Source organism: Perca flavescens, chromosome 9, assembly GCF_004354835.1.
Source record: "Perca flavescens isolate YP-PL-M2 chromosome 9, PFLA_1.0, whole genome shotgun sequence".
Lineage (NCBI taxonomy): Eukaryota > Metazoa > Chordata > Actinopteri > Perciformes > Percidae > Perca > Perca flavescens.
In genome coordinates, this window is record NC_041339.1 from 1515388 (window position 1) to 1540285 (window position 24898).

General features: G+C 44.3%; 1 protein-coding gene across 2 annotated transcripts in view; it reads right to left on the reverse strand.

Moving 5' to 3' along the window:
* Positions 1-24898, reverse strand: part of herc2 (HECT and RLD domain containing E3 ubiquitin protein ligase 2) — a 55292-nt gene that overhangs the window by 13370 nt on the left and 17024 nt on the right. Inside the window, exons 23-73 of one of the 2 annotated variants that reach the window (XM_028588280.1) lie at positions 24612-24797; positions 24318-24494; positions 24120-24223; positions 23887-24037; positions 23559-23773; positions 23308-23440; positions 22969-23096; positions 22602-22797; positions 22372-22505; positions 21837-22013; positions 21531-21667; positions 21137-21288; positions 20719-20910; positions 20439-20626; positions 20128-20320; positions 19848-20030; positions 19565-19749; positions 19236-19383; positions 18952-19148; positions 18605-18835; positions 18336-18474; positions 17895-18041; positions 17180-17322; positions 16806-17073; positions 16476-16618; positions 16251-16349; positions 16004-16172; positions 15732-15857; positions 15307-15415; positions 15086-15225; positions 14807-14997; positions 14588-14693; positions 11452-11543; positions 10612-10787; positions 9836-9947; positions 8918-8999; positions 8601-8835; positions 8164-8341; positions 7832-7913; positions 7427-7598; positions 7187-7331; positions 6548-6773; positions 4004-4175; positions 3213-3399; positions 2474-2617; positions 1885-2076; positions 1636-1789; positions 1410-1517; positions 1184-1315; positions 796-954; positions 579-697 (exon numbers count right to left, since the gene is read on the reverse strand). In XM_028588280.1, coding sequence (XP_028444081.1) covers positions 579-697; positions 796-954; positions 1184-1315; positions 1410-1517; positions 1636-1789; positions 1885-2076; positions 2474-2617; positions 3213-3399; positions 4004-4175; positions 6548-6773; positions 7187-7331; positions 7427-7598; positions 7832-7913; positions 8164-8341; positions 8601-8835; positions 8918-8999; positions 9836-9947; positions 10612-10787; positions 11452-11543; positions 14588-14693; positions 14807-14997; positions 15086-15225; positions 15307-15415; positions 15732-15857; positions 16004-16172; positions 16251-16349; positions 16476-16618; positions 16806-17073; positions 17180-17322; positions 17895-18041; positions 18336-18474; positions 18605-18835; positions 18952-19148; positions 19236-19383; positions 19565-19749; positions 19848-20030; positions 20128-20320; positions 20439-20626; positions 20719-20910; positions 21137-21288; positions 21531-21667; positions 21837-22013; positions 22372-22505; positions 22602-22797; positions 22969-23096; positions 23308-23440; positions 23559-23773; positions 23887-24037; positions 24120-24223; positions 24318-24494; positions 24612-24797 — 8054 coding nt within the window. The remainder of the gene's footprint in view (positions 1-578; positions 698-795; positions 955-1183; positions 1316-1409; positions 1518-1635; positions 1790-1884; positions 2077-2473; positions 2618-3212; positions 3400-4003; positions 4176-6547; positions 6774-7186; positions 7332-7426; positions 7599-7831; positions 7914-8163; positions 8342-8600; positions 8836-8917; positions 9000-9835; positions 9948-10611; positions 10788-11451; positions 11544-14587; positions 14694-14806; positions 14998-15085; positions 15226-15306; positions 15416-15731; positions 15858-16003; positions 16173-16250; positions 16350-16475; positions 16619-16805; positions 17074-17179; positions 17323-17894; positions 18042-18335; positions 18475-18604; positions 18836-18951; positions 19149-19235; positions 19384-19564; positions 19750-19847; positions 20031-20127; positions 20321-20438; positions 20627-20718; positions 20911-21136; positions 21289-21530; positions 21668-21836; positions 22014-22371; positions 22506-22601; positions 22798-22968; positions 23097-23307; positions 23441-23558; positions 23774-23886; positions 24038-24119; positions 24224-24317; positions 24495-24611; positions 24798-24898) is intronic. The other variant, XM_028588281.1, reaches the window with a different exon arrangement.

The window sequence follows — 24898 nt, forward strand, 5'->3', positions numbered from 1 at the left end:
ACAAAGCATAACAGAACATGGCATGTGAGGTGAAGGACGGAGAAGTTAGCTAAGAGAGTGGAAAGCAAATACAGTATATAACAAAAAGGTACCATTATGGGGAAAAAATATAATCAATGGAACAAATCATGTTAACATCAAGAAAATAAAAATAAAGAACACAATAACAATGGAAAAGAGCGATGCCATTGTGTAGCCAATTTAGTTTTGCTATGGTACCTGAATTTGTTTTCGTTGTAATATTTGTGTGTAGCATCCCTCTCAGCTACACACAAATATTACAACAAAAACAAATTCAGGTACCATAGCAAAACTAAATTGATTAATGACCTAAATATATCTGCTTGTACAAGGTAAGTGACCATATATGAAATAAAGACTGAAAAGTGACACACATGGGTGAAATTTGTTCAACATTGTGTAACCAAATGGTATAATAACAGCTATGTTCCAATCAGTTATCCATTACTGCAATATGTTTTCCATATAACGTGGTAATAATTATATAAATTAATATTAATATTTCAGTTGGGCTGTTTAGCAAGTATTTTTCATCGGTGGGTTCACACTGTACTCACCATAGAGCGAGCCTCGCCCTCACTGTCACCCAGCAGCCTGTTTATGTTGATGGACTGACCGTACTCTGTGGTCAGAAGCTTTCGTAGTCTCTGCAGAGCCCACATCCTGTGTCCAGCAGCTGGACAAAATTAAATGCAACATGAATATGTATTTTACTTCTAACATTATGTCTATGGTAAAGCCATTGCATGGTGGATCAGGACAATCATACTGTACCTAGTGCACTAAGCTGGGCACAGGCAGCAAGGGAAGCAGCTAGGCGAGGCACAATGCTCCTGTTGGAGGCAAAGCTGAGCCTGAAGTCCAGCAGACAGGTGACCAAGTCCATGGAGGGACAGGACAAGATACAGCGATCAGACAGCAAGTCTTTAGGGCCTGAGGAAAGACACGAAAAAGGCTCAGTCTGTGTATGTGCTAGTGCAGTGGTTCAATTATAGTATGATTTCAAAAACATACCCTGTCAAATGACATATGAATTGTGTGTGAGAGGTTTATTAATGCCAAAATACAGAGTGTTTCTTTACTGGTAACTCTGTTTAGTTTAACATCTGGTGACAAAAGTAGTGTCAGCAGCATTTTGTTGTAAGTGTTAGATGGGGCTCACCAGCAGCAGGCATGATGGGGTAGACGGTGAAGCGCCAGCCCCAGCCGTTGACAGAGCCATCACTGGTGAATTTCCATTTGAGTTCATCTCCTGGGATCCTTAACTCACTGGACCAGTCAGACCACTCCCGACCTGAAACACACCCAGCATGCCACCACATTAATTTTTAATTCATTGGCACACACTCAATGACTATATAGCTTTACGGTCTTCTTCCTCTCATCACCTGATCTGACAGAGACAATCCTATTGGCTCCATCCATGATTGTCAACGGGTCGTGGCGTCGCTCAGTTGAACATTGTCGGTCAAACTCTATCCTCAGACCCTCAGCACCTACAAAACAAAACAAGATCTCAGCATCATTCTGAAGAATGTTGCTCTAGGTAAAAACATTTACCCAAAGTCAAACTAAGCTATAAAATAAAGAGTGCCTCCTTTTCCCCTTTTTTACCTGGGATCTTCACAGTACCACTGGTAGAGGTGTCATCTGTGTACGGATGGCTGCTCTCCACAACAACTGGCTGGGATGACAGACGGCCACTCTGTGAGTCTGTGGCAACGTCCTCTAACTCGGTGACACACAACTCCAGCAGCATATCAGCAACCTGCACACACCGGAGACCCGAAGGTGTCAGATGTTACCAACATCCTATGAATCACAAGGCCTTCATGGAATCAATAAGAGCATGCAGTAAATCACCTGTGGATAAGCTGTACCCATGCCAGACAGCACAGCGGACAGCACCTCCTTGCCCTTCTCCCCAGAGCGACAAGACACCGCCAATTTGAGCACGTCCACCATTACACGTGTATCATCAGGCACAAGCAGACTCGTGAACTCATCGAGGTACTGAGGCTCTGGACCAACCACCTTACTCTGGTTCTCAGAGTCCTGAAGATAGACATAATACAAGAAAATGGCTGAGTTAGCTACATGTGACTTAATTACGGTGCTAACGGCGACTGCATCATATCTGTTTTCAGCACAACAGAGCGAAAGAAGTACATGCAGAAAATCCATGTTATGTGCTGCTTTACAAATGAAATAAATGTCAGACTGACTATGTCTCATGATATATTGTCTCTAGAAGTGTATTATGCAACTTTTGTTTTTGTTAAAGAAGAAAAAGAAAATCGCAATACTCAATAGTGTCGAATCGCAATACTTCCAGAATCGCAATAAATGAAAATCACAATACAAATTGATAGATATATATATATATATATATATATATATAGCATATGGTCCCAGCCCTACCAAACATGTATGCTCAGTTAGACAGACTAACCTCTTTTGTCTTAGTCATGGTTTCAGCTATGATGCTGGCTGCTCCGGGGTCATCGGTGACGGGGATGAAAGGACGCGAGGAGGCGCCAGAAGCAGAGGGAGTCATAGCTGATGATGGGGTGACGGCATCTTCTGATGAGGGAGCCTCACACACACACAAAAATACACATGGTAGGGTTCACACAATTCAATTATTTTTTAAATTTCTAAATAAAGTACATCACATTAAGAAACTTACACTTTCGTTCACATTGCAAGAAAGGGCCTTGGCAGGGGTCTGCTCTCTCCGAGTGCCCTTCTAGTTTATACTTTAATATAATTTTAATATTGAGTGCTATAGTGATTGTATTATAGCCTGTATTCATTCTCAAAAGCGGGAATATCAAATAATAACCAAAACAACCAGGACAGAAATCTTAAAGGTTAAAACTTAAAGACCCAGAATGAAAATGGAGAAGAAGTTGTGGTAGAAAACTTAAGAGTTGTAATTATGATCAAAGCCCTGTGAGAGTTTTTGGTGTTTCCAAGTTGGAAACAAATATAGTTTGCTGATGGTTGCATCTGCACAACTGGTAAATATGGTTTTACATAAATCAGCACAAAATGCCGTTGAGGCAGTGCTTTTATGGGAGAAAAAAAAAACTGAATAGCATAGAAACACCTCAAATGACTTTTATTACACATTATGTTTTTCAGAGCCACAGTTGGTGTTTGTAAATTAAAGTCACTATGATCCTCACCTCTCCCTTCTTGTCTTGCCAGGGATTAGGGCTGACTCGTTCCTCAGTTTCAGGCAGGACGGGAGGACCTTCTTCATCACTCACGCTGGATGAGGATGAGGAGTCTGATGGGGGAACGGGTGAGCTGGAAGGACACTCTGCTGGCAGAATCATGCTGGCTGGCATCAGAGCACCGACCACTGCATCCCTGGGGGAAACACACAACACATCCTGTCAACAGTTATACCGACCAATGACAATTACCAGTGCCAGTCAGCTGAGGAAGGTGTTTAGAGGTCATACACACTTTTATCTCCTCCTGTGAAGAATTAATGCTTCAGCAGGGCGTCGTTCATCTCTAGTTTGAAAATAAGATGTTAACCGGTGATCCTGATCCTATACTCTTGTTCAAGGTTCTGACTGTCCAACAATCAAAACTATATTAGAATACCAAATCATACACACTTTAACTGACTTAATGATTGTGCCTATTTATTATTTTTGTTATTTTATGAGATTGTAATTCCTCTTTCTTTTTATCTTCTCAGCTATTCTGTTTTGATGCCTTTTCCCAAACGTGTTGTTGACAGTTTTGGAGATCTTTGTGTGTACATCACATTTCATTTTTGCTTTTTATTTAAGGGCTGAGAGTGCAGTGCAACAAGAAATACTGAAAAAACAAGAGGGGGATGTGGCATGTGACAAAGGTCCTTAACTAGACTTGAACTAGTTGTGTTACAGTTGCATGGTGTGCATCATAGTCTTCTGACTCACCAGGAGAGGATATATTTTAAACCCTGTAGACGACATACCTTGCATACATGACTTGGAGGGCTGACAGGACATGAGACAGAGCCTGCTGTTTGGCCAAGTTGCCATCCAGACTGAGGAGAATCTTGGCCAGCGAGGGTCGATTAGTCTTCACGCTGCTCTGCCCGCTCATCTTGTTGTTTACAGCTGATGAGTCACTGTCTGACTGGACACCTGCAGTGTACAACACCAAAACAGTGACACACACTATTTTGATGTGAAGCACCTTAAATCAGCTCCATCCATTATCAGCCAGTTGCAGAGCTGCAGGGCCAGCAGATTCAGCCCTGCAGTCCCAGGCCAACCTGTGCTACCTCTCGCTAAGTCAATTAACTGCAACAGCCGTCTAGATGGGGAGATGTTGAATGTCCATGTCTCCTATCTACAGGCAAGGAAAGCAATAGCTTATGCAACTATGCAGGCATTAGTGTTGCAACTGCATGTTTTTCCTTTTATATAGCTGACTAAATGTCTGAAAAAGATTCTGCTAATATTGTTCTTCAGGTGGCACAGGTTGGCCAGTGTACAACTGGGCCCATATACGTATATCAAACTAATGGTGCATTCAAACCGCCTGCGTTTCGTGCAAAATCATACAAAGCCAATGCAAAGACGTGGATATGCGAATTTCAATTGAGCTAGAAATTTGAGACTTGTGATGAGGTGTCGTTAAAAGCCTATCATGTTTAGATTCTGCTGATGTCCTGACACTATTATATCAGAAATGGAGGAACAAATGTTTGTAGCTGTCTGTGGCACCCAGAGCTCTATAGTACTTCATTATTTGTACAGAGACCGGAAGGAAAAGGAGCTTTCTTGTGGAGAGAAAAAAAAAAAAAAGCATGGAAGTTGGACTACCTGGTAAGTTCTGAAATGATGTGTCTATTGGTGTGTTGATGGAGCAGCTGCAATGTTAGCATAGCCCTGTTCAATCCAAACTTAATTCAGAAAACAAGCATTTTAAAAGTTGTTTGCTTGTCATCTTGCAGACAGACCTGACAAAGTAGGAATTGAGACTTTGTGGCCCTTTAATTTTTCGGCCATATTGATGATGGAAAGCTACACCGGCGGGTAACGCAAGAAACGCGATTAAACACAAATGATTCCAATAGAGTCTGTGATCAAACATACATGATTAAAGCGACGTGAATCATCGCAACCCCTCGGAGTGAACACACTTTAGAATGCACTAAAGACCAAATTTTCTTTACTGTTAAAAATGAAGACGCACTATTTACAGAAAAATGTAAGAGTAACTTAAGAGTTGCTCTCAAGTGATCACACGATTAATCATATGTATGCTCAGAGCAAAAATAGCCAATCAGAGACAAGAATTACCAATCATCTGCCCATTGGTCATTCTTTTTTTACTTTAGTTTTCTGAAAGTTAATTTTATATATTGATATTGATTATTTTATTGATTATATTATTATTATTATTATTATTATTATTATTATTAATATATATATATATATAAAAACACAAATCTGTCACATTAGTAATACCTTATATAAATATAGAAATAGGGATAAAATAACAAATTGGCTGAGATGGAAGCAAAAAAAAAAAGAAAAGAAGAAGGCATTTTTACATTTATCTTAAGTAGAAATGCACCGATTACAACTTTCTAGGCCGATTCCGATTTTCTCTGAGTTAGGCCAGCCGATACCAATTTTAGTCAATTCCGATTTCATTTTTTCTAACCACTTTACAGCACACACAAATATTCTTTTCTTTAATAGAACATTTTGCACAGAACATAGAACATTTTTTTAACAGATAATGGATCACTATAAAATAGAACTATATAAATTACTCCTGGTGTGTGAAATTCACACACATCTAAAGTGCAACGTTAGAACCATTTTCTTCTTTTCACATCCAATATCCAACTAAAAAAAAGTGATTCTGGTTTTTGGCGTCGTCCCTCCATGTCCTACTTTTTCCTTGCAGGTGTTGCATATTGCAAACTTCTTAACTTCTGCACATACGCTGAAGAATGTCCAAACAGCTGACATGTTGCAGGTTAATTCACAAGGTTCCCTACATGTGCGAGAATATCGCCGACACGCGCTTCACACTGCGAGCGGGTACACGCCACACGCGGCGGAAAAGTTGAGAGAAAGGAAAAAAAAAGAGGCCGTGCTGTCGCGTACGTGTGCGCGTGCGACCTTGAGAACTGTAACTCTATAACTTATGTTGTCAGGTAATTGTAGCATTGACCAGCATGAAATCGGCATATGTTAGACTGACCTGCCGGTCATGGCCGAGCATGTGAAAACTGGCCAATTACGGTCACTGGCCGATCTCTGATCTTAAGTCCAAAATTTCACTTTTAGCAGTTTGATAGATACAGGCCCTGGTCTGACAATGACAGTCCAGCTCCCCCTTGTGGACAATCTGCAGTCTGCTAAACAAAGTTCATGAGACATTTATAAGCAGTTCCAAGAGCTGCTTCGCATCTAACCAACCCCCATTAAAATTCCAACCATCAGGAAAGATTGGATGTGATGTGTTAATAGGCTGCAAGCAAAGGGAGGATTACCTAAATAGGATGCTCCGAGGGAGTCCCTGGCCGTCTGGAAAAGTACGGGCTCATGAACTGAGGGAGTGGTCACATCCACGGTGGTCCAGGACACGCTGTGGGAGGAGCCACAGGCCACACGAGTTATCTTCTGTCCCTCCAGACCCTGCACCAGGGTGGGCTTCCTGTTAACTGTGGTAGTGCCGTTGCCCTGCTGCCCATGATCATTGTCGCCCCACGCATACACCTGACAGAGAAACAAGATAGAAAATCATGGACTTTACTTTCCATACTTTTAGATACACTGCTTAATGTGTAGGAACCTTAAAAGAAAAGCCACACAAGAAAAAGTAAAGGCATCACTCAATCTTAACAACCCTGTTAAAGTGGTCAAATATTGAGTAGCTGCCTCTCATCATAGGAAGCGATGTGCTTACATTATTAAATTTGTTACGTGGAAAGGTATAATACAAGGTGAAACTGGCTGTGTAACAGTAAAGGTCAGAGGTGCCTGAAAACGTAGAGTGAGAGTCGATAAATAAAGTCCCACTAAAGGAGGGGAAATTGACACATCTGGAACAGTGCCATGGTAGTAAATGAGCCGAGTGCCTGAACTTTGCGCTCTGGTTTATAAAACTGATGGTGGTGGTCAGTACAAACCTGTCCTGTTTCTGTAACAGCCAAGCAGTGCAGTGCTCCAACAGCAACATGGACAATCTTTTTGCCCCTCAGTCCCTCCACCATTTGGGGCTTCCGCACATGGACATCAGTGCCATGGCCCAGTCGGAAATAGTCACCTTTGCCCCTGTTTGGAAATACAAACCGTAAACGCTCATCGGAAAACAAAAGGACCAATGATAAATGATGAGGTACAGTTACTGTATCGGTCATCCATCTTACCAGGTCCACACAACTCCAGATTTAGTAAGAGCCAAGGAGAACTGTGCTCCACATTCAATTTGGCAGACACCCTGCCCGTTGAGCCTCTCGATGTTCTGGGGGATGTTGCAGCCTTCACTGCCTCCACGGCCCAGCTTCCCAAAATCCCCATCTCCCCAGGAGAACACCAGCCCTAACACAAATTAAAACATACATTACCAACTAGAAAGTAAACCACATCTATCTAAGCCAAAAGAAAACCGAACGTTATAAAAAGGTATTTTTTGTTTACATTCAAAATTTCGGACCAAAATGCACTGTGTGTAACATTAAAATACAATCAACACTAGGACTCGTTCAGAACATAAATCTCTAGTGCTACTAATGGTCTAAAAGGAATGCCTTTAAGTGCATTAAAAGAAATACCTTCATCAGTGAGGGCTAGAGTTTGAGCATCCCTGCTCCCGCAAGCCACCTGGATAACACGGTGGCCTAGAAGCACCTTTACCTAGGAGACACAGCAAGAAGGAGTGCATGGTCAATTTAAACACTTCATAGTAACATAGGATTCAAAGCAACAAAACATCATAAACTGTATCAAGCTCTTATAATACCTCAGCTGAAAAATTCTCATTCAAAGAAACTCAAACATTCTCAGTGCTGTAAATTTCTGTGATTATTTTGCCCATTAGTAAACTTAAGCCCATCAGTGTTCCTGTGAAGTGAAGAAAGGGGTGAGATAGGAGAAATAGACATACCAGTTTTGGTCTCAGCTGAGTAGTGTTGTCTCCATGTCCAAGGCGTCCATATTCCCCCAAACCCCAGCTGTACAGCTCACCACTGGAGGTGATTGCCGCACTGTGAGAGCTGCCACAGGCGATGTCGCGGATTCGCTTAGTCTTTAGTGCCTCAATCAACCGAGGCTTGTCACAGTTCCTAAGATGAAAAAACATACATTTCTTTTTAAAATATACTTTTTATTGATCCCCAGTGGGGAAATTAAAATGTTTGCACTATGCCTTGCTCAAGAACACATTGGCAGTGCCCAGGAGGTAAACTGCCACATCTCCAGCTACCAGTCCACACTCTGTACTTCAGTCCATATGTGGACTTGAACCAGCGACCCTCCGGTTCCCAACACAACTCCCTACGGACTGAGCTACTGCCACGGCAGCATCTGTGCAAGCTAACGTACATTCTGCTGAAGTGTCCCAGTTTGCCGTCGTCTCCCTCTCCCCAGGAGAAGACCTTCCCATCCACAGTTAGGGCCATGGCGTGGCGCCCCCCGGAATGCACGGCGACCTTCTTCACCACGTAGTTACTGAGTGCAGTGATCTGACGGGGGATAGGGATGGTCCCACTGGACAGGCCCAGGCCTAACCTGCCGTTAGTGGCCTCTCCACACGCATAAATCTTCCCCTCGACCGTCACTGCAACAGTGACACAATGGTTAGATACAACATATGTGCATGTTATAGGAGAACATAAACTCCAAAAACATTTATCACCCACCTGCAAAGAGGCTTTTGGACCCACCGGCCACTTGTACCACATTGAGTGCAGAGAGAGTTTCAGAGAAGGAGGGCACCTTGATCTGTGAGGGACACAAACAAAACTGATTAGAGAATGCAGCAGCTTCTGAGCTACTCCCACACGTTCACCCAAAGGATGTGTCTGGTCCCCTCTGCTGTACATTTTCTACAGTGTCACATCCTCAAATGTGGCTTATCAAACAGTAAGCACACATTGCTACATAATTACAAGACAGAGCATTGGCCTGTGTTGCAGATCCGATACACTGGGTTCACTTGTGGAAAGTTCCAAAGCATAATACAGTGTATTGTATCACTACTGCATTTTCATTGTATTCTACTTCATACTTCTACTTCACTACAAAAAGGGAAATTATTTTACTGCACTAAATTAACAGCTATAGTTACTTGTCACTTGAAGGTGAATGGTTTGAATTTTACATTCAAAACATTATAGTCATCTTATAAAGACACATTGTTATAAACTACCGCACTAGGTTACATAGTTAACACGACCTCCACCTTGACCAGCTATAACATCAAAATGTCAATTCAGCAGTGATAATAATCTAATAACTTAATAACGTAAAATAATACCACTTTAAAAGGGGCCATTCTGCTGCATAAAATACTTTTACTTTTGATACTTAAAGTGCATTTTGCCACTAATACCTTTATACTCTTACACAAGTAAAAATTGGAATACTGCTTCCATCACTGTTTGGAGATACTAGCGATCAATATAATGACTAGAAGAACACGTTTCAATTCATAATATGGGTGTTGTGCACAGCTCAGACTAACTTAGTTAGCCCTTTATAGAGAGGATTTGAGGCATGTAAACCATAGGCTAGTTTAGCAATTGGCTAATGTTGGGTTAAATATACACAAGCTGCACCTTAGAACCCTTGAGTCCTCCCAACTGGTCCTTGTCATTCAGCCCCCAGACAAACACTTTGGTCCTGATGGTGGCTGCAGACTCCAACCCTGATGACTTCTTCCGAGCAAGACTAAAGGACAAAAAAAAGTGAGATCCTGCATATGTATTCACGTTAGCTTCATTTAAATGTTCTTATTTTTATTTTTATTTTTTCCCAAACAGCCATGTTCAAGTTAACCTTGCTGTATAGTTAATTTTCAATACGGGAAATAGATCAAACACACTCCGTAAATACATTAAAAAAATGCAATTTCATATCATTTTGGACTATTATTATTACCGTATCTGTGTCTAAAATGTTGTAAAAAAAAAACTTGCTAAAGAAGTCCACAAGGGACCTACAATCATTAGATCTGAGAAAAGTCATTTAGTTAGTTCTGATGCCCACATTGATTTTACATTCATTCGGCTTAGGTGGTGCCAAGTCTTATAATGGTAGGGAAAACTCTTAATGTAGCTTAATGGTCCCCAACCATGGTAAGCTTTCATAATGGCATGAAGCCATGCACCTGTGGGCATATATACATCAACATCTATTAAGCTATGTCAGCAGACACATGCTCTACATCCTCAATTTAGTGGTTCACTTATCAAATTGATTGCCCTGCATCAGTAGAACCCCCTGCCAGATTTCTCATGCTTGCTAAAGATGAGGAAAACATCTACAACCACACTTATTCCTTCATGCGTTTGACAATCTAGCACTGAAACATTTATTCCTTGGCCCGTCATACCTCCCAGTGGCAGTTTTGTCATCATCCTCTTCTTCATTGTCAGATGCCAGGAAAGGGACTGTGGCCAGGTCTTCATCCTCGGCTCTGATGCGTCCAACAATGCCAAGCCCGTGAATCTTGCAGTCTATACCAGAGCTGCGGCACTGCTTGATTGCAATCTCGATGTATCTGTGATACTGGGGGAAAGACACCGTTGAAGTTATTACAACACCAATCTTTAGGGTAATAAACAATGATTAGAAGTCAAGTTGATGTCAATTATTAGGTCTGACCACTATATTCCACTAGGCGTGTCTAGGCAAGCAATCACGGCCATGCAAGTCAATGTTTGATATTCCACCAGGCGCGTCCCAGAAATGTGCGTGAAGCTGCTCCGCTAAAGATACGTGCCATGTCTATTTTTCACCCAAGGAGTGGGGGCGAGAGCAAGAAGTGGAACAGCGAGAGCATCCAGTCAATTTACCAAAAGACACCCCCCCAATATCGTATATGTCTCCTCTACAACACCATGGACTACAAGAGATTCATCTTGGGAGGTGGAAAAAACACAAGATATTAACATTATACGACATCACAGATCCTTTTTTATCATGACAATGCCAGAAAAGAGAAGGCATGGAGTTTAATTGCGGGAGTGTTTGGAGTGGAAGGTAGATACTAGCTAATAAACATGTGATTGTTCTTTCAAGTACTTGTAGAGACAATAAAATCTGCGAGTGGGGCAGCAAGACGCTTCGCTTCTGAGAGGCTCCTGGTGTGGTATGGCGTGTGGCGGAGGACGAACAAAACCGGAATGCAGCACTGACGCTCCCAGTGGAAAATACGGGTTAGCAAACTAACCTCAGTACAGTCACTCAGGAGAGGGACAGTGGTGTCTGTAGGATTGATGTTAATTGACTTCAGCTCAATCAAGTTGTTCAAAGAGCTTCCACCTGTATATTAAGAAAAATAAAAACATTACTTATGATGATCAAAACTTAAAAATGTCAAGAACACCATGTTGTTAATGTAAGAGGAACTATTTGAAGAGCAAACAGTAGATTACAAATGCAAACTATCCATCCATCCATCCATCCATCTTCGTCCGCTTATCCGGTGTCGTGTCGCGGGGGGAGCAGCTCCAGCAGGGGACCCCAAACTTCCCTTTCCCGAGCAACATTTAACCAGCTCCGACTGGGGGATCCCGAGGCGTTCCCAGGCCAGGTTGGAGATATAATCCCTCCACCTAGTCCTGGGTCTTCCCCGAGGCCTCCTCCCAGCTGGACGTGCCTGGAACACCTCCCTAGGGAGGTGCTCAGGGGGCATCCTTACCAGATGCCGGAACCACCTCAACTGGCTCCTTTCGACGCAAAGGAGCAGCGGCTCTACTCCGAGCTCCTCACGGATGACTGAGCTTCTCACCCTATCTCTAAGGGAGACGCCAGCCACCCTCCTGAGGAAACCCATTTCGGCCGCTTGTACCCTGGATCTCGTTCTTTCGGTCATGACCCAGCCTTCATGACCATAGGTGAGGGTAGGAACGAAAATTGACCGGTAGATTGAGAGCTTTGCCTTGGGCTCAGCTCTCTTTTCGTCAACGGGTGCGATAGATTGAATGTAATACCGCACCCGCTGCGCCCGATTCTCCGACCGATCTCCCGCTCCATTGTCCCCTCACTCGCGAACAAAACCCCAAGGTACTTGAACTCCTTCACTTGGGGTAAGGACTCATTCCCTATCTGGAGAAGGCATTCCATCGGTTTCCTGCTGAGAACCATGGCCTCAGATTTAGAGGTGCTGATCCTCATCCCAACCGCTTCACACTCGGTTGCAAACCGATCCAGTGAGTGCTGAAGGTCACAGGCCGATGATGCCATCAGGACCACATCATCTGCAAAGAGCAGCGATGAGATCCCCAGCCCACCGAACTGCAACCCCTCCCCACCCCGACTACGCCTCGATATCCTGTCCATAAATATTACAAACAGGATTGGTGACAAAGCGCAGCCCTGGCGGAGGCCAACCCTCACCTGAAACGAGTCCGACTTACTGCCGAGAACCCGGACACAGCTCTCACTTTGGTCGTACAGAGATTGGATGGCCCTGAGTAGAGACCCCCTCACCCCATACTCCTGCAGCACCTCCCACAGTATCTCCCGGGGGACCCGGTCATACGCCTTCTCCAAATCCACAAAACGCATGTAGACCGGTTGGGCATACTCCCAGGCTCCCTCCAGGATCCTTGCGAGAGTGAAGAGCTGGTCCGTTGTTCCACGACCAGGACGGAATCCGCATTGTTCCTCCTAAACCCGAGGTTCGACTATCGGCCGAACCCTCCTTTCCAGCACCTTGGAGTAGACTTTACCAGGGAGGCTGAGAAGTGTGATACCCCTGTAATTGGCACACACCACTCCTTTGGCACCGTCCCAGACTTCCACGCAATGTTGAAGAGGCGTGTCAACCAGGACAGCCCCTCCACACCCAGAGCCTTGAGCATTTCTGGACGGATCTCATCAATCCCCGGGGCTTTGCCACTGTGGAGTTGTTTGACTACATCAGTGACTTCCGCCTGGGAAATCGACGACAATCCCCCGTTATCCTCCAGCTCTGCCTCTAACATAGAGGGCGTATCAGTCGGATTCAGGAGTTCCTCAAAGTGCTCCTTCCACCGCCCTGTTACCTCCTCAGTTGAGGTCAACAGTGTCCCATCCTTACTGATGGTTCCCCGCTTCCCCCTCCTGAGGTGGCAAACAGTTTTCCAGAAGCACCTTGGTGCCGACCGAAAGTCCTTCTCCATGTCTTCTCCAAACTTCTCCCACACCCGCTGCTTTGCCTCTTTCACGGCAGAGGCTGCAGCCCTTCGGGCCCTTCGGTACCCTGCAACTGCCTCCGGAGTCCTCCGGGATAACATATCCCGGAAAGACTCCTTCTTCAGTCGGACGGCTTCCCTGACCACCGGTGTCCACCACGGTGTTTGTGGGTTACCGCCCCTTGAGGCACCTAAGACCCTAAGACCACAGCTCCTTGCCGCAGCTTCAGCAATGGAAACTTTGAACATTGTCCACTTGGGTTCAATGCCCCCAGCCTCCACAGGGATGCACGAAAAGCTCCGTCGGAGGTGGGAGTTGAAAGTCTGTCGGACAGGGGCCTCCTCCAGACGTTCCCAATTTACCCGCACTACACTTTTGGGCTTACCAGGTCCGTCCAGAGTCTTCCCCCACCCCCTGACCCAACTCACCACCAGATGGTGATCGGTTGACAGCTCTGCCCCTCTCTTCACCCGAGTGTCCAAAACATACGGCCTCAGATCAGATGAAACGATTATAAAATCGATCATTGACCTTTGGCCTAGGGTGCTCTGGTACCAGGTACACTTATGAGCATCCCTATGTTCGAACATGGTGTTCGTTATAGACAATCCATGACTAGCACAGAAGTCCAACAACAAACAACCACTCTGGTTTAGATCAGGGAGGCCGTTCCTCCCAATCACGCCTCTCCAGGTGTCTCCATCATTGCCCACGTGCGCGTTGAAGTCCCCCAGCAGAACAATGGAGTCCCCCCACTGGAGCCCCATGCAGGACTCCACTCAAGGTCTCCAAGAAGGCCGAATACTCCGAACTCCTGTTTGGTGCATATGCACAAACAACAGTCAGAGTTTTCCCCCCACAACCCACAGGCGTAGGGAGGCGACCCTCTCGTCCACCGGGGTAAACTCCAACGTAGCGGCGCTCAGCCGGGGGCTTGTGAGTATCCCCACACCCGCCCGGCGCCTCACACCCTGGGCAACTCCGGAGAAGAAAAGAGTCCAACCCCTATCCGGGAGTATGGTTCCAGAACCGAGACTGTGCGTAGAGGTAAGCCCCACCAGATCTAACCGGTAGCGCTCCACCTCCCGCACCAGTTCCGGCGGTTCCTCCCACAGGTGCAAACTAAGAGGCAAAAAAAAACACCCATGTTGGTAAACTTTTAAAAGAACGACATAAAATCAACTCGCCTGACACCACCACTAGTGAGGGCATGTAGCTGCTGTCCGCTGGATCCACCGTCATCTTCAGCCTGTGCACCAGAACGTCTGGGAAGAGCTCGAGACGAATCCAGTGCTGTGGAGGAAAGAAAGCCAAATTGTGTCAGGAGGTGATGCATTACACTTTAATAAAGCTAAACTAAATAGACTGTCATGCAGCTTATTGGAGTATGCAATTCAATCTCGTGCCTTTCCCTGCGAGCCGGAGGACTGCCAACACTGATCACTGCAGTCAATGAGGCGTGAGGCCTGGTTTACGGAGGATGAGACATTGAGGCTCTTGACAGCACGGGACCAGTCGTCAATAAGCATCCCGCGCTGGCTGCTGTGATGCTTCTTGAGCTGTTTTCCTGAGCGGCCGCAGAATGCTGGAGACTGGCCTAATTGTAGGGGAAATAAACAATGGTAAGCCTGTTGTTGCACACATAAAAACATCACATATACTATGTAAGTGAATGTGTGACCAACCAGGCTCGTTGATTCTGCCAAAGGAATGCCTGGTGTTGTGTTTGCGGGTCTTGAAGCAGTTTTCACAGAAGTCAAAGTCGTCACAGTTCCTGCATTTGAATCTGGGGCCGTTTATGGGAAACATCTGACAGCCATCACACCTGGAGACGAGACAAGTTGCACTTGAACATATTGAGATACATAGTTAATTGGGCAGACAGACACCTTAAATATATCCATACCTCACTCCAGGGTGAACACTGGGCACCAGTTCCATTTCAGACAACAAGCCAGTCCAGTGGGACTGCTGAGGGAAGTCTACTATCACATCCTTTCCATTGGCACTGAAAGCTAAAAACAAAACAACATGTAGCTCTCTTAGTACAGAAAACAGTGGATTCAGCAAACAGCATCTTTAATAGAGGGGTTTGTTCAAATTATAAATAAAATAAAAATTGAAGATGAGTGTACCTAAATTGACAACCAAGTCCTACGGAATATCTGGTGATGACGAGTTCGGGGGGGTTAAGGATAGGAGGGGATGTGTTCATGTTGTAAATTGTCAGTTTTGTATTTTGTTTAACAACAAAACTGTTAATCAAAACAACAAAAATTGAAGATACTTTTTTTTTTAAGACAATTTTAAAGGCTACAGAAAATGTCTTACCTTTCACAACCCCAACACTCCTGTGAGTGACAGAACCCCATTTGTACTTTGGTGTGGTGACTGTGGGTTTCACCCTCACTTTGTCACCAATCTTTATGTGGGAGGGGGAACTTTGTGGTGGGAATCCTGAAGAAAAGAATTTAAATAATAATGATAATGACCCCAAAGAAATTGTCATAGGGTGAAGAGAAAAAATGCTCCCAAGTTTTTTTAACAGAAGCACTCACTTCTCGTTATCATTATAAGCATCAGGTCACATTAAAATCGCTTACCAAGTAGCTCGATGTGGATGTAGCGGACCCAGTACGTTCCTCCTTTTTGCTGCCAGTCACACTGCACATTTAAGTCATGAAGCCCATCTCTGTCCAGCTTGATCACCTTGCCGACATCTCCGTCATATACTTCCTCGTACGTTCTGCAGCACTTCACCATCATCCCCACCTGCAGAGAAATCAGGGATCTGTCTGACTTGTGTCACATTTCATTAAAGCAGCTTTAAAAAAAAAAAAAAAAACTTACTTGAATGTTCTCTCTCACATACACTGCGTAATCATCGTTGCTTTGGAAATCTGATCTCTTCTTAAATGTCTGGCTTTCAGTCACCACTGCACCTGGAGGCTAATATTACACACAGGCAATATTACATTAATCATGTCATGAGGAGAATTTGACAGGCTCTGTGACAAGTGACCCAGTCTATTATTGAGTGGGGTATGGCAGAAATGAAAAGAGAAAGTAATGTACCACAGGGAATGTCGGCTCGGCCTCCTCCAGCTCTTCTAGCACCTCCTCATCAGAGTATTCATCTGACACAGTGTCGGCATCTGACACCTCAGTGACGTGAACGTCTGGATGGTCCAGCAGCCAGCCCACCAGAGCCTCAACACCTGATGTATATGCTCAATTACTCTCCAAAAGTAGATCTCCAATATTATATCACATATTGACACAAATATAGAAGACATGCTGTGGCAGTGACAGCTACAGCGTTTTAGTTAGAGTAAAAGTGATGGAAAGTTTTGCAAACAAGTATTCCTTTGTACAAATTCAAGTTTGTGTCATATTAAATTATACCTGGGACACCAGAGGCGCTGCCTGTAGTTCCAGACAGCGACTTCAAGGCAAACTCAATGTTTTTCCGTGGGAAACCCATCTCCATAAGCTGGAGGACTATGGGTAGTGGAGGTACAGGGGAGGTCTTCTGCTTCTTCTGTTTGGGAGGTCGGACATGTTGTATGGTGACAGGCGTGGTGGCCTCACTGGAGCTGCTCTCCTCAAACAGTGGAGAGGACGGGTGGGTGGATTCCACAGCTAGGTACTGACACACTGCCAGAGCTGCAGCCTACATACACAGCGATACACAGATTACGCTGAGCTCAAACCAAATACACCAGCTCTACTGTGTGCAACATTACAATGCTGAACCTGAGAGAGGCCAAGTGACTCACCTCCATCTCTTGCCTGTCAAAAATTGCTTTGATAGGGGAAGGCTGAGTAGCAGCAGACAGCAGCTGCTGCAGGAGGATCAATGGAGGCAGCGGACCCTCAGGGGACAAGTCTCCCACATCAGGAGATGACACCACTGGGTCCTCTGCGCACACAAAAAATAAATAAAACAAATGGAGAGGTGTCATGAAAAAGCCCAAACAGAAAAACTAGATAACAGCAAAATGGTGCCTGAAACTTCTTCTGTGAACAACTCAGTTTACATCCACACCCCAGTCTCAGGGAAATCTCCAAAGTGTGCAAGGTAAGCAGATTGGTTAATTAGGCACTCCCACACAGTAGCCGCTGTTCTGTATCAAAATAATACTGTACTAATTGTGCAAACATGACCAAATGTCCACCCACACACATCCAAATAATAATTTATATCTTATAAGAATGCTCTGATATGTGAGGTTCAGACACATTTTCTACGCACTTTTTTTTTTTTTTTTTTTTTTTTTTTTTGTAATTGCAATGAATCTCCAATCAATTCAAAACCAAAATGACACAATAAATGCAGTTAAATACAACTGGATGTGACGTCCTATGGAAACAGGGCATAAATAGCATTTGTACAACACTGAACTGGACTAAGCAGCAATAGTTTTCCATAAAAACTGTCCTAACAAACTTTCAAGACTCAAAAACGCAGCCTTTCACTGGGTGAGGGCTTACCACTGGGGTTGGGTCCTATGTCCACAACTGCCGCCTGGGAGAGTATCTGCCTGAGTTTGTCCTGATGAGAGAGCAGGGCCCGTGCCGCCTTTAAAATATAAAGCCTCAGCTGCTGGCACCGCAGCAAATGGATGTCCACCTGGTCAGCTGGAAACACAATTTAGGTTTGATTAAATCCACTGGACTAGACCTTAGAACTAGACTAGAACAATCAACCAAACCCTTACAGATTAAAAGCTTTCGTCGTGGCAATTACTGGAAAACAGATATGGTATTATTTATCAAACAATTAATTAATGTGTATTGCCAGGGCACTTTACCAGAAATGTGTTTAAATACAGTCAATATCGGTTAATATTTTATACATTATTTATTATTTTTATTATTTTATAACATCAAGTCTACGACATTTGTTTTTGCATCTCTCTGTGGTTTCTGTACCTGTAAGCCCTCGACTGAGGGACTTCTTCATGTGTTGTTTCTCCAGTCTGCTTCCAGCCAGGCTGACCAGCTGGGCCCAAACTGCAAGCATGGGCTCGGTGAAGGGCAAGTTCTGCACACTGAAGGATACTGCAGGCAGCTGAGCAAAATGACAGCAACAAATAAGAAAATCATTATTTTATTGGTCTATTGAATTAAAGTAAAATGAGAGCTAATGTGGTATATATGTGGTTATATGTACAGATATGTCAATCCAAACCCTTCCATACCGGTTTGAGATGGCTGAGCAAGCAAACCCTACAAGTCCTCATCTCATAAAATTGGACAGTGATGCGTCCTTTTGGGGTGATGCGAGTGACTGTTCCCTCTCCATATTCCTCATGAATAACTTGGCCTCCTAGTCTGAGGCGCCCATCAATTCCTCCAATGACTGCCATCACTGCCATCAGACTGCCCACTCTCGGTCCATCAGAATCAGGAAAATACTCCTCAAGGAAACACTGAAATAGAGAGGGGAGACATTTCCAATCACCATTTTTTATCAATTAAGCAAGAATGAAAGTTACCATTTAAAAAACAAAATAATTGAAACCATAATAGTGCAATTTTTTCTTACTGCTTTAGACTGACAGCCTGCCATAACATCTCCAATGGAGCTCAGCTGAGTGTTGATGTAATCATTTATCATGCTGTTCCAATGGCCAAGAGAGTGCAGAGTGCGCAGAACGGAAACAATCTCCTCAGCCAGTGTGCTGCTGTGAGTGGCTGTAAGAGACGCCTGAGGGCGGGATTTCCTCCTTCGCAGGGAACCCTCTGTGCAGAGGAAGTAGCAATTTAACAATATGTAAAAAATAAACATCACATTTTCAGTGAGAGCTCGAGTATGATTCAAGACCGTACCTCTGAGAAGTGGCAGATCTGAGGAGCAGGTGCTTAGTAGGCTTCCCAGAAAGTTAAACAACTTCTCCACCAGGAACTTCATGTCCTGAGAGCGCTCCGTCTTGTCCCATGAGGGCAAGACTGCCTGCAGGAGACGTAGCGCCAGGATCTGGACACAAACACACAGCATGCACAAGACAAGTGTTACTTTCACAAAGTTGGTTGCGTTCCAGAAATGTTTGGCAAATGACAAATAACTTTGCAGAACAATACACAAGTCTACTTCTCTGTGGTTCTACCTAATAACATACTTTCCTAGCAGCACATCTAACACATGGTAATTATCCCACCTGTCTCTGCAGAGTGATGGCATTGAAGGACTGGTGTCCCTCAACAATTCGGATCAGCAGGCTAATCCATGCAGAGGTGCTGAGCGTGCTGCACATTTGGGGCATGAGAGCAATGCTGCGTATGAAGCCCAGTGTAGACCAGCTCCTGTGCTGTTCCCGAGAGACCAGCCGGTGGGAGTGACACCCTGACAACAAAGATGGGTCTTTTAGAAAAAGATAACAGCCAACAACGTGTCATGTAAAAATATATAAATGCTCTTTATCAACATGACGGTTCAGCTACCTGACTTATCATTAGCTCCACTCTCCACAAGCATCCTCAGTAGCCCACAGAGGGTCCGTGTAGCATCTGTTTGTAACACCTCTGCATAGATCCCAGCTGTTAGAGACAGTGTCTTCAGCAGGTTGACTGTGCTGTTTAGCATCATAGCTGTCGGGTGGCTGCTCTTCTCCATCAGCTCCACTTCTGTAATGAAGAGAGGACATTGTAAATGTTATTATTTGACCCTCACACTTTGCTTGTAGCCGTGGTGATTTGTACTGAGGCAGTATTGTGAACTGACCCGTGTCATCCTCTGTGTCGGAGTCCTCAGTCGGGGGCTGTGCAGCTGGTGGGGGTTCTGCCAACTTAAGGTCATATTTGCCCTCTTTGCCCATTCTGTATGAGTTGGTGCTGCTAGTATCCCATTGGACCCTGATCCAGCCATCCTCTCCCAGCTCCCCAATTACCCGACCAAGACCTGGTGCTGGGCCGTCCTGGACAGACAATACACAGGGTCAAATACTAAACACCAGGCTTCTATTTGTATGTTTAGTTGGTAATTACAAAGCAGTAATCCATCAACTAACAAGTCTGTGAAATGGATTCAGGTACCTGATCTCCCCATTTCCAGTCGACTCCCCTCATTACCCTGGTGCCTATCTTCATCATGGCAGCCAGCTCAGGGCCTGAGGCAGGGAGGGGGGTGGGGGCAGCCTCTTTTCTGGACTCCTCCAGTACTGTGGCTGAGCCTCCGTGTGCACATAAACTAAGGTCCTCCTCACTGCTGTCTGTGCTGGGCCCTGGAAATACAACAATAGAAGATACATCAAACACTGTACAGGTGTACTTCCATTCTGGGTAGCATGTATGCATTTTACTGGACAGTACTCACCTATGAGCCTGAGTATACTTTGTGTGAGCGCCAATATGCCAGAATTTAGTAAGAGACTGAGGCTGTTGGACCCGTGTTTCAGGGACAGCATGTGTATCATGGCCAGAAGAAAGCGGGCTTGCGGAATGGTGCCAAGACTTGGTCCCGCTGGGTTCTCATTGGTGATGGTCTGCAAGGGAACCGGCTGCACACCTGGTTACAAGAACAGGCAAATTAGTTTGTGTGTATAACAGGTCTGAACATTATAACATATGTCACAGCATAACCACAACTCTGGGTAAACGTCCCTCTCATTTCTTGTCTAGGACTTCCAAAAGTTTTGGCTTCCTGTGCATGTATGAATCCCCACAGATATACGTTCCACTGCCTGTCAGTTTAGTTTTCTGAGATGAACCAAACATACAATCACGCCACTCACCGAGCTCTTTGAAGCGGGCGCTGGCCTCAAGCAGGATGTTGCGAACATTCTGGATGGCCCAGGAATACAACTTGCCAAAGGTCACCTCCAAGAGCATGCGGTTGAAGGGAGGGATCAGATCCACATCCTTCAGGCAGTCAGACAGGGGCTCTCTGAAAGGGATATTTGAAAGGTTAGAAGGCTTGGTACCCTGTGGCTAAAACAGATGCCATGATTACATTTTGTATTTTTTTGCTTTAGCAGTTACACAAAATCACAGAAACTGATTGCATGATGTCCACTGAATGATCATATTTGAATGCACCAATTAAGATATCAATTCACTTGACAAGATTCAGGGAAGTTTTTTAATGACTTTTTTTCTTTTACCATAGATCTAAAACTGTTGACTTACCCAATGTTGGTCCCTTCAGGTATGACCCTTTGCCAGCCACAGAGCATTGCATACTGCACAGACGGCAACAGGAAGCTTTTGGAGGCCAACTTCAGCATGGTGTCGATGCCCTCAAGTCTCACCTCAGCCCTCTCCAGCTATAATAAAAAACAGAATTAACTGCCATGGTTTTTATTTTATTTTATTTTTTTTACCTCTTTACAAGTTCAGAGTGAATTATACACATCTTGCTTTCCCTTTATTTGCTTTCTACTTTATCACCATGGCTACTTATGAAACCAGTGATGATCTGTTGTTAACAATCACCTGTTTGAGGAGACATTTCCTCATCTTCTCTACATCCAGAGGCTCCTCTTTCAGTGCGAACTCCACTATGGTGGCCATAAGGCTGGACTGAGAAAAGATACCCTGAACACTGTGTTTCAGCCACCGGTACCTTTGGACATTGGCCACAGTGTTAAGAAGCGGATGCCACTTGTCCTGCTGTAAAGTAATAAAAACAATATAGCAATGTCAAACTGGACAACCATAGTCATTGTGTTGTCTGCAAACTAACCTATCAAAATATATACAATATACTATACTTGTTATACTGTGTCTCAAGCAACAAGGTTATCTATTTTTATCATTTTCTGACAAAAGATTCAATACCAGTCTGCATTCCAATGAGGCCTCATGTATTTACAGTATATTGTAAAAAATTGGCCAATAAATCATTAACAAGAAGATAGTTTTAAGATCATAAACAAATAAATTGATTTAAAAAAAAAAAGCATCTATGGAACTTATCAATTTTTTTTATTTTGTGAAATATTCCAATAATTATGTCTCATTAAGGTACCTTGGATGTCTTGCTAGTGGATGATTTCCTGTCAGCAGGTGTGGGGCTGATATGGACATTTTGTTCCTCTTCAATGGTCCCTTCATTCTCCAGCTTTGGCTCTTCAATGTCAGAAGACTCTGACTTCTTAGGCACTAAAAAAATAAAAGAATGCATTAAAATTCAGAAACAGGTTGCATGTGAAGAAAATGAAACCCTGTCACTGTGTAGTAGGTTTTTAAATAGGCCACCTCTTTTTTTCCTGCGGTCCCTGATGAGTTTCTGGGCGATCCTCCTCCAGCGGGGCTGAGAGCTCAGCAGCTTCAGTTTGGACACTATAGACAGGTCATTGCTTACAGCTGGACGCAGCTCATTAAACAGGAAGCGCAGACGCTCGATGACAGGGGCACACACCTCCTTGTAAGAGCGACCTTGTTCCTGATGGGTCTAAAATAAGTGGGACAAAGAAAACACTTCATTAAAAGCCCCATTCCTCTCTCTTTGCTCTTTGTGTCACAAATTACTTGCACAACATTCTGCACTGAGGAATTAATACAAGTCTTTTGTTATCATGATGCCTATCTATTACAGTACACAAGCTACAAGCAGTAATCATACCTTGATTAAAGAACACTTTGCCTGGTAGACCATGCGGCACACGTCAATCACAGATTTAGGGAGGGACCTCTGTTTCCCTTGGTCCACACCCAAGGCACATTGACTGACAAGTGAAAGAGCAATGTGACCTGTGACAGGAAGAGAGATTACACTAAATTTCTGTACTACAAGTGCAAATCATTAATGATGAGAAGATATAAAATTGTTGGAGATTGTGAAAGTGCAGAAAGGAAGAGATTTAACAATAAAAAAAAAAAAACATTTCAAAAGGCAAAGTGAGCCAAAATTAGCTCTCAATCCCTCCTCAAACAGCCTGTCTGAGACCAGTTGCTAGGTTACCGAGGTCTTGATGTTTGAGCAGGCAGCAGAGCAGCAGGCGGCCAACTTCCTCCACAGGGTGTTCCGGAGGGAAGGTGATGGGTGTAATAAGATGGTACTGCTTACAGCAACGCTCTATTTGGCATAGGAAGTCCTATAATTTAACGACAAAACAACAAAAAGATGAAAGCATGACTACATCCTTCAGCTTCATGGATACCGTCTAGCTATTCTGTTCGGTCTTGAGTCATTGTTGTTGTTGTTGCCTGCACCTTCACAGTGTGGTCCTGAGTGTTGTTGTCCGCAATAGCCTGCAGGAAAGGCTGTGCGTGGTCGCTGAGGGTTATTCTTCGAGAATAGAGTTTGGCTTTGTCTGGAGTGGTTGTACCCAGGGAGCTGCAGTGGTCTTCATCCTTTTCTTCATTGTAGTTATAGTGGATCTGACTGGTCTGCAGGCCCCCAGAGAATATAGAAGACTGGAGCCATTCTGTGCAAGAAGAGAAAAAAATTGATGTTAAAATTGAAACCAACTATAACGCAGAGCTTGTGAAAGACATCTTGATTTTCAAACCAAGTAGCTTTAAAACTCAGTGAACCCACTGGCACATTCAATCTCCATGGGGGACAGGGGGGTGCTCTTGGCCAGGTAGGAGGCGTGGAGTCCCAGCAGTAGCCCCAGATTCCTCTCTGTGTCAATGAGTGGGGAGGAGAGACTGCTGAGGTCTGGAGTGGTGACTGTCTCCTGGTTAGGCTGTCAATGATAAAACATCAAATATCAAGGACTGGGACCAATTATTAAGAATGGAATTAAGTCAGAAAATTTGGATTGATACCTCCATATACTGGCCAACACAAAAGGCCTGCATTGACTCCCTGGTGTCCTCAAACTGCAGTGCAGCTTCCAAAGCAACCACTGGGTCCTCTCCTGCAAACTGGGCTGTAAAAAGAGATACTTTGTTACTTCTCTAATTCATTCGGACTAATTATGTCACATTTCATTCCAAAAATATATTTATTATTATTAACCTCACCTAGGACACTGTTTCCTGCTAGCGACTGGGACTGAGCCTGGAAGTCCTTGATGTCATAGACCTTTCCGTCAATGACTGTCCAGAAACCGCCATCTTTGTTGTGGTTCTCTAGGTCAGCCTTGCGAATGAGGGAAACCTCCTCATTGTTCTTGGAACTTTGTCCTGTGAAGAAGGATCCTGCCACAGCAGAAAAAGAGCTAGTTACATTCTAAACCATCTTCTAATCTTTACCTCAAATTTAGGATTCTTTTAAGTTCACATCAGTGACATTGTAAGACAGAATTGGTATAATACCCATAATGCCTGGCCAAGCCAGATCCTCATTATCGTCCCTCTCGTGTCCTGGGGCCAGTTGGTTGAAACGGTCGAGGTGCTCCAGGAGTCCAGCCAGGAGAGGGATAGAACCAGTCTCCTGCATTAGACCTGCATCAATGGTGAGGAGGAGGACGATGGAAACCACCAACTCAGGCAGCAGCACCCCTATTAAAGAAGAAACAGTGAGGCATAACTGTCTCACAAGTTCCTTAAAAGGTCTGCATGCAATTCATGCTGCACTTAAAACACTCAGCACTTTCTGAGAA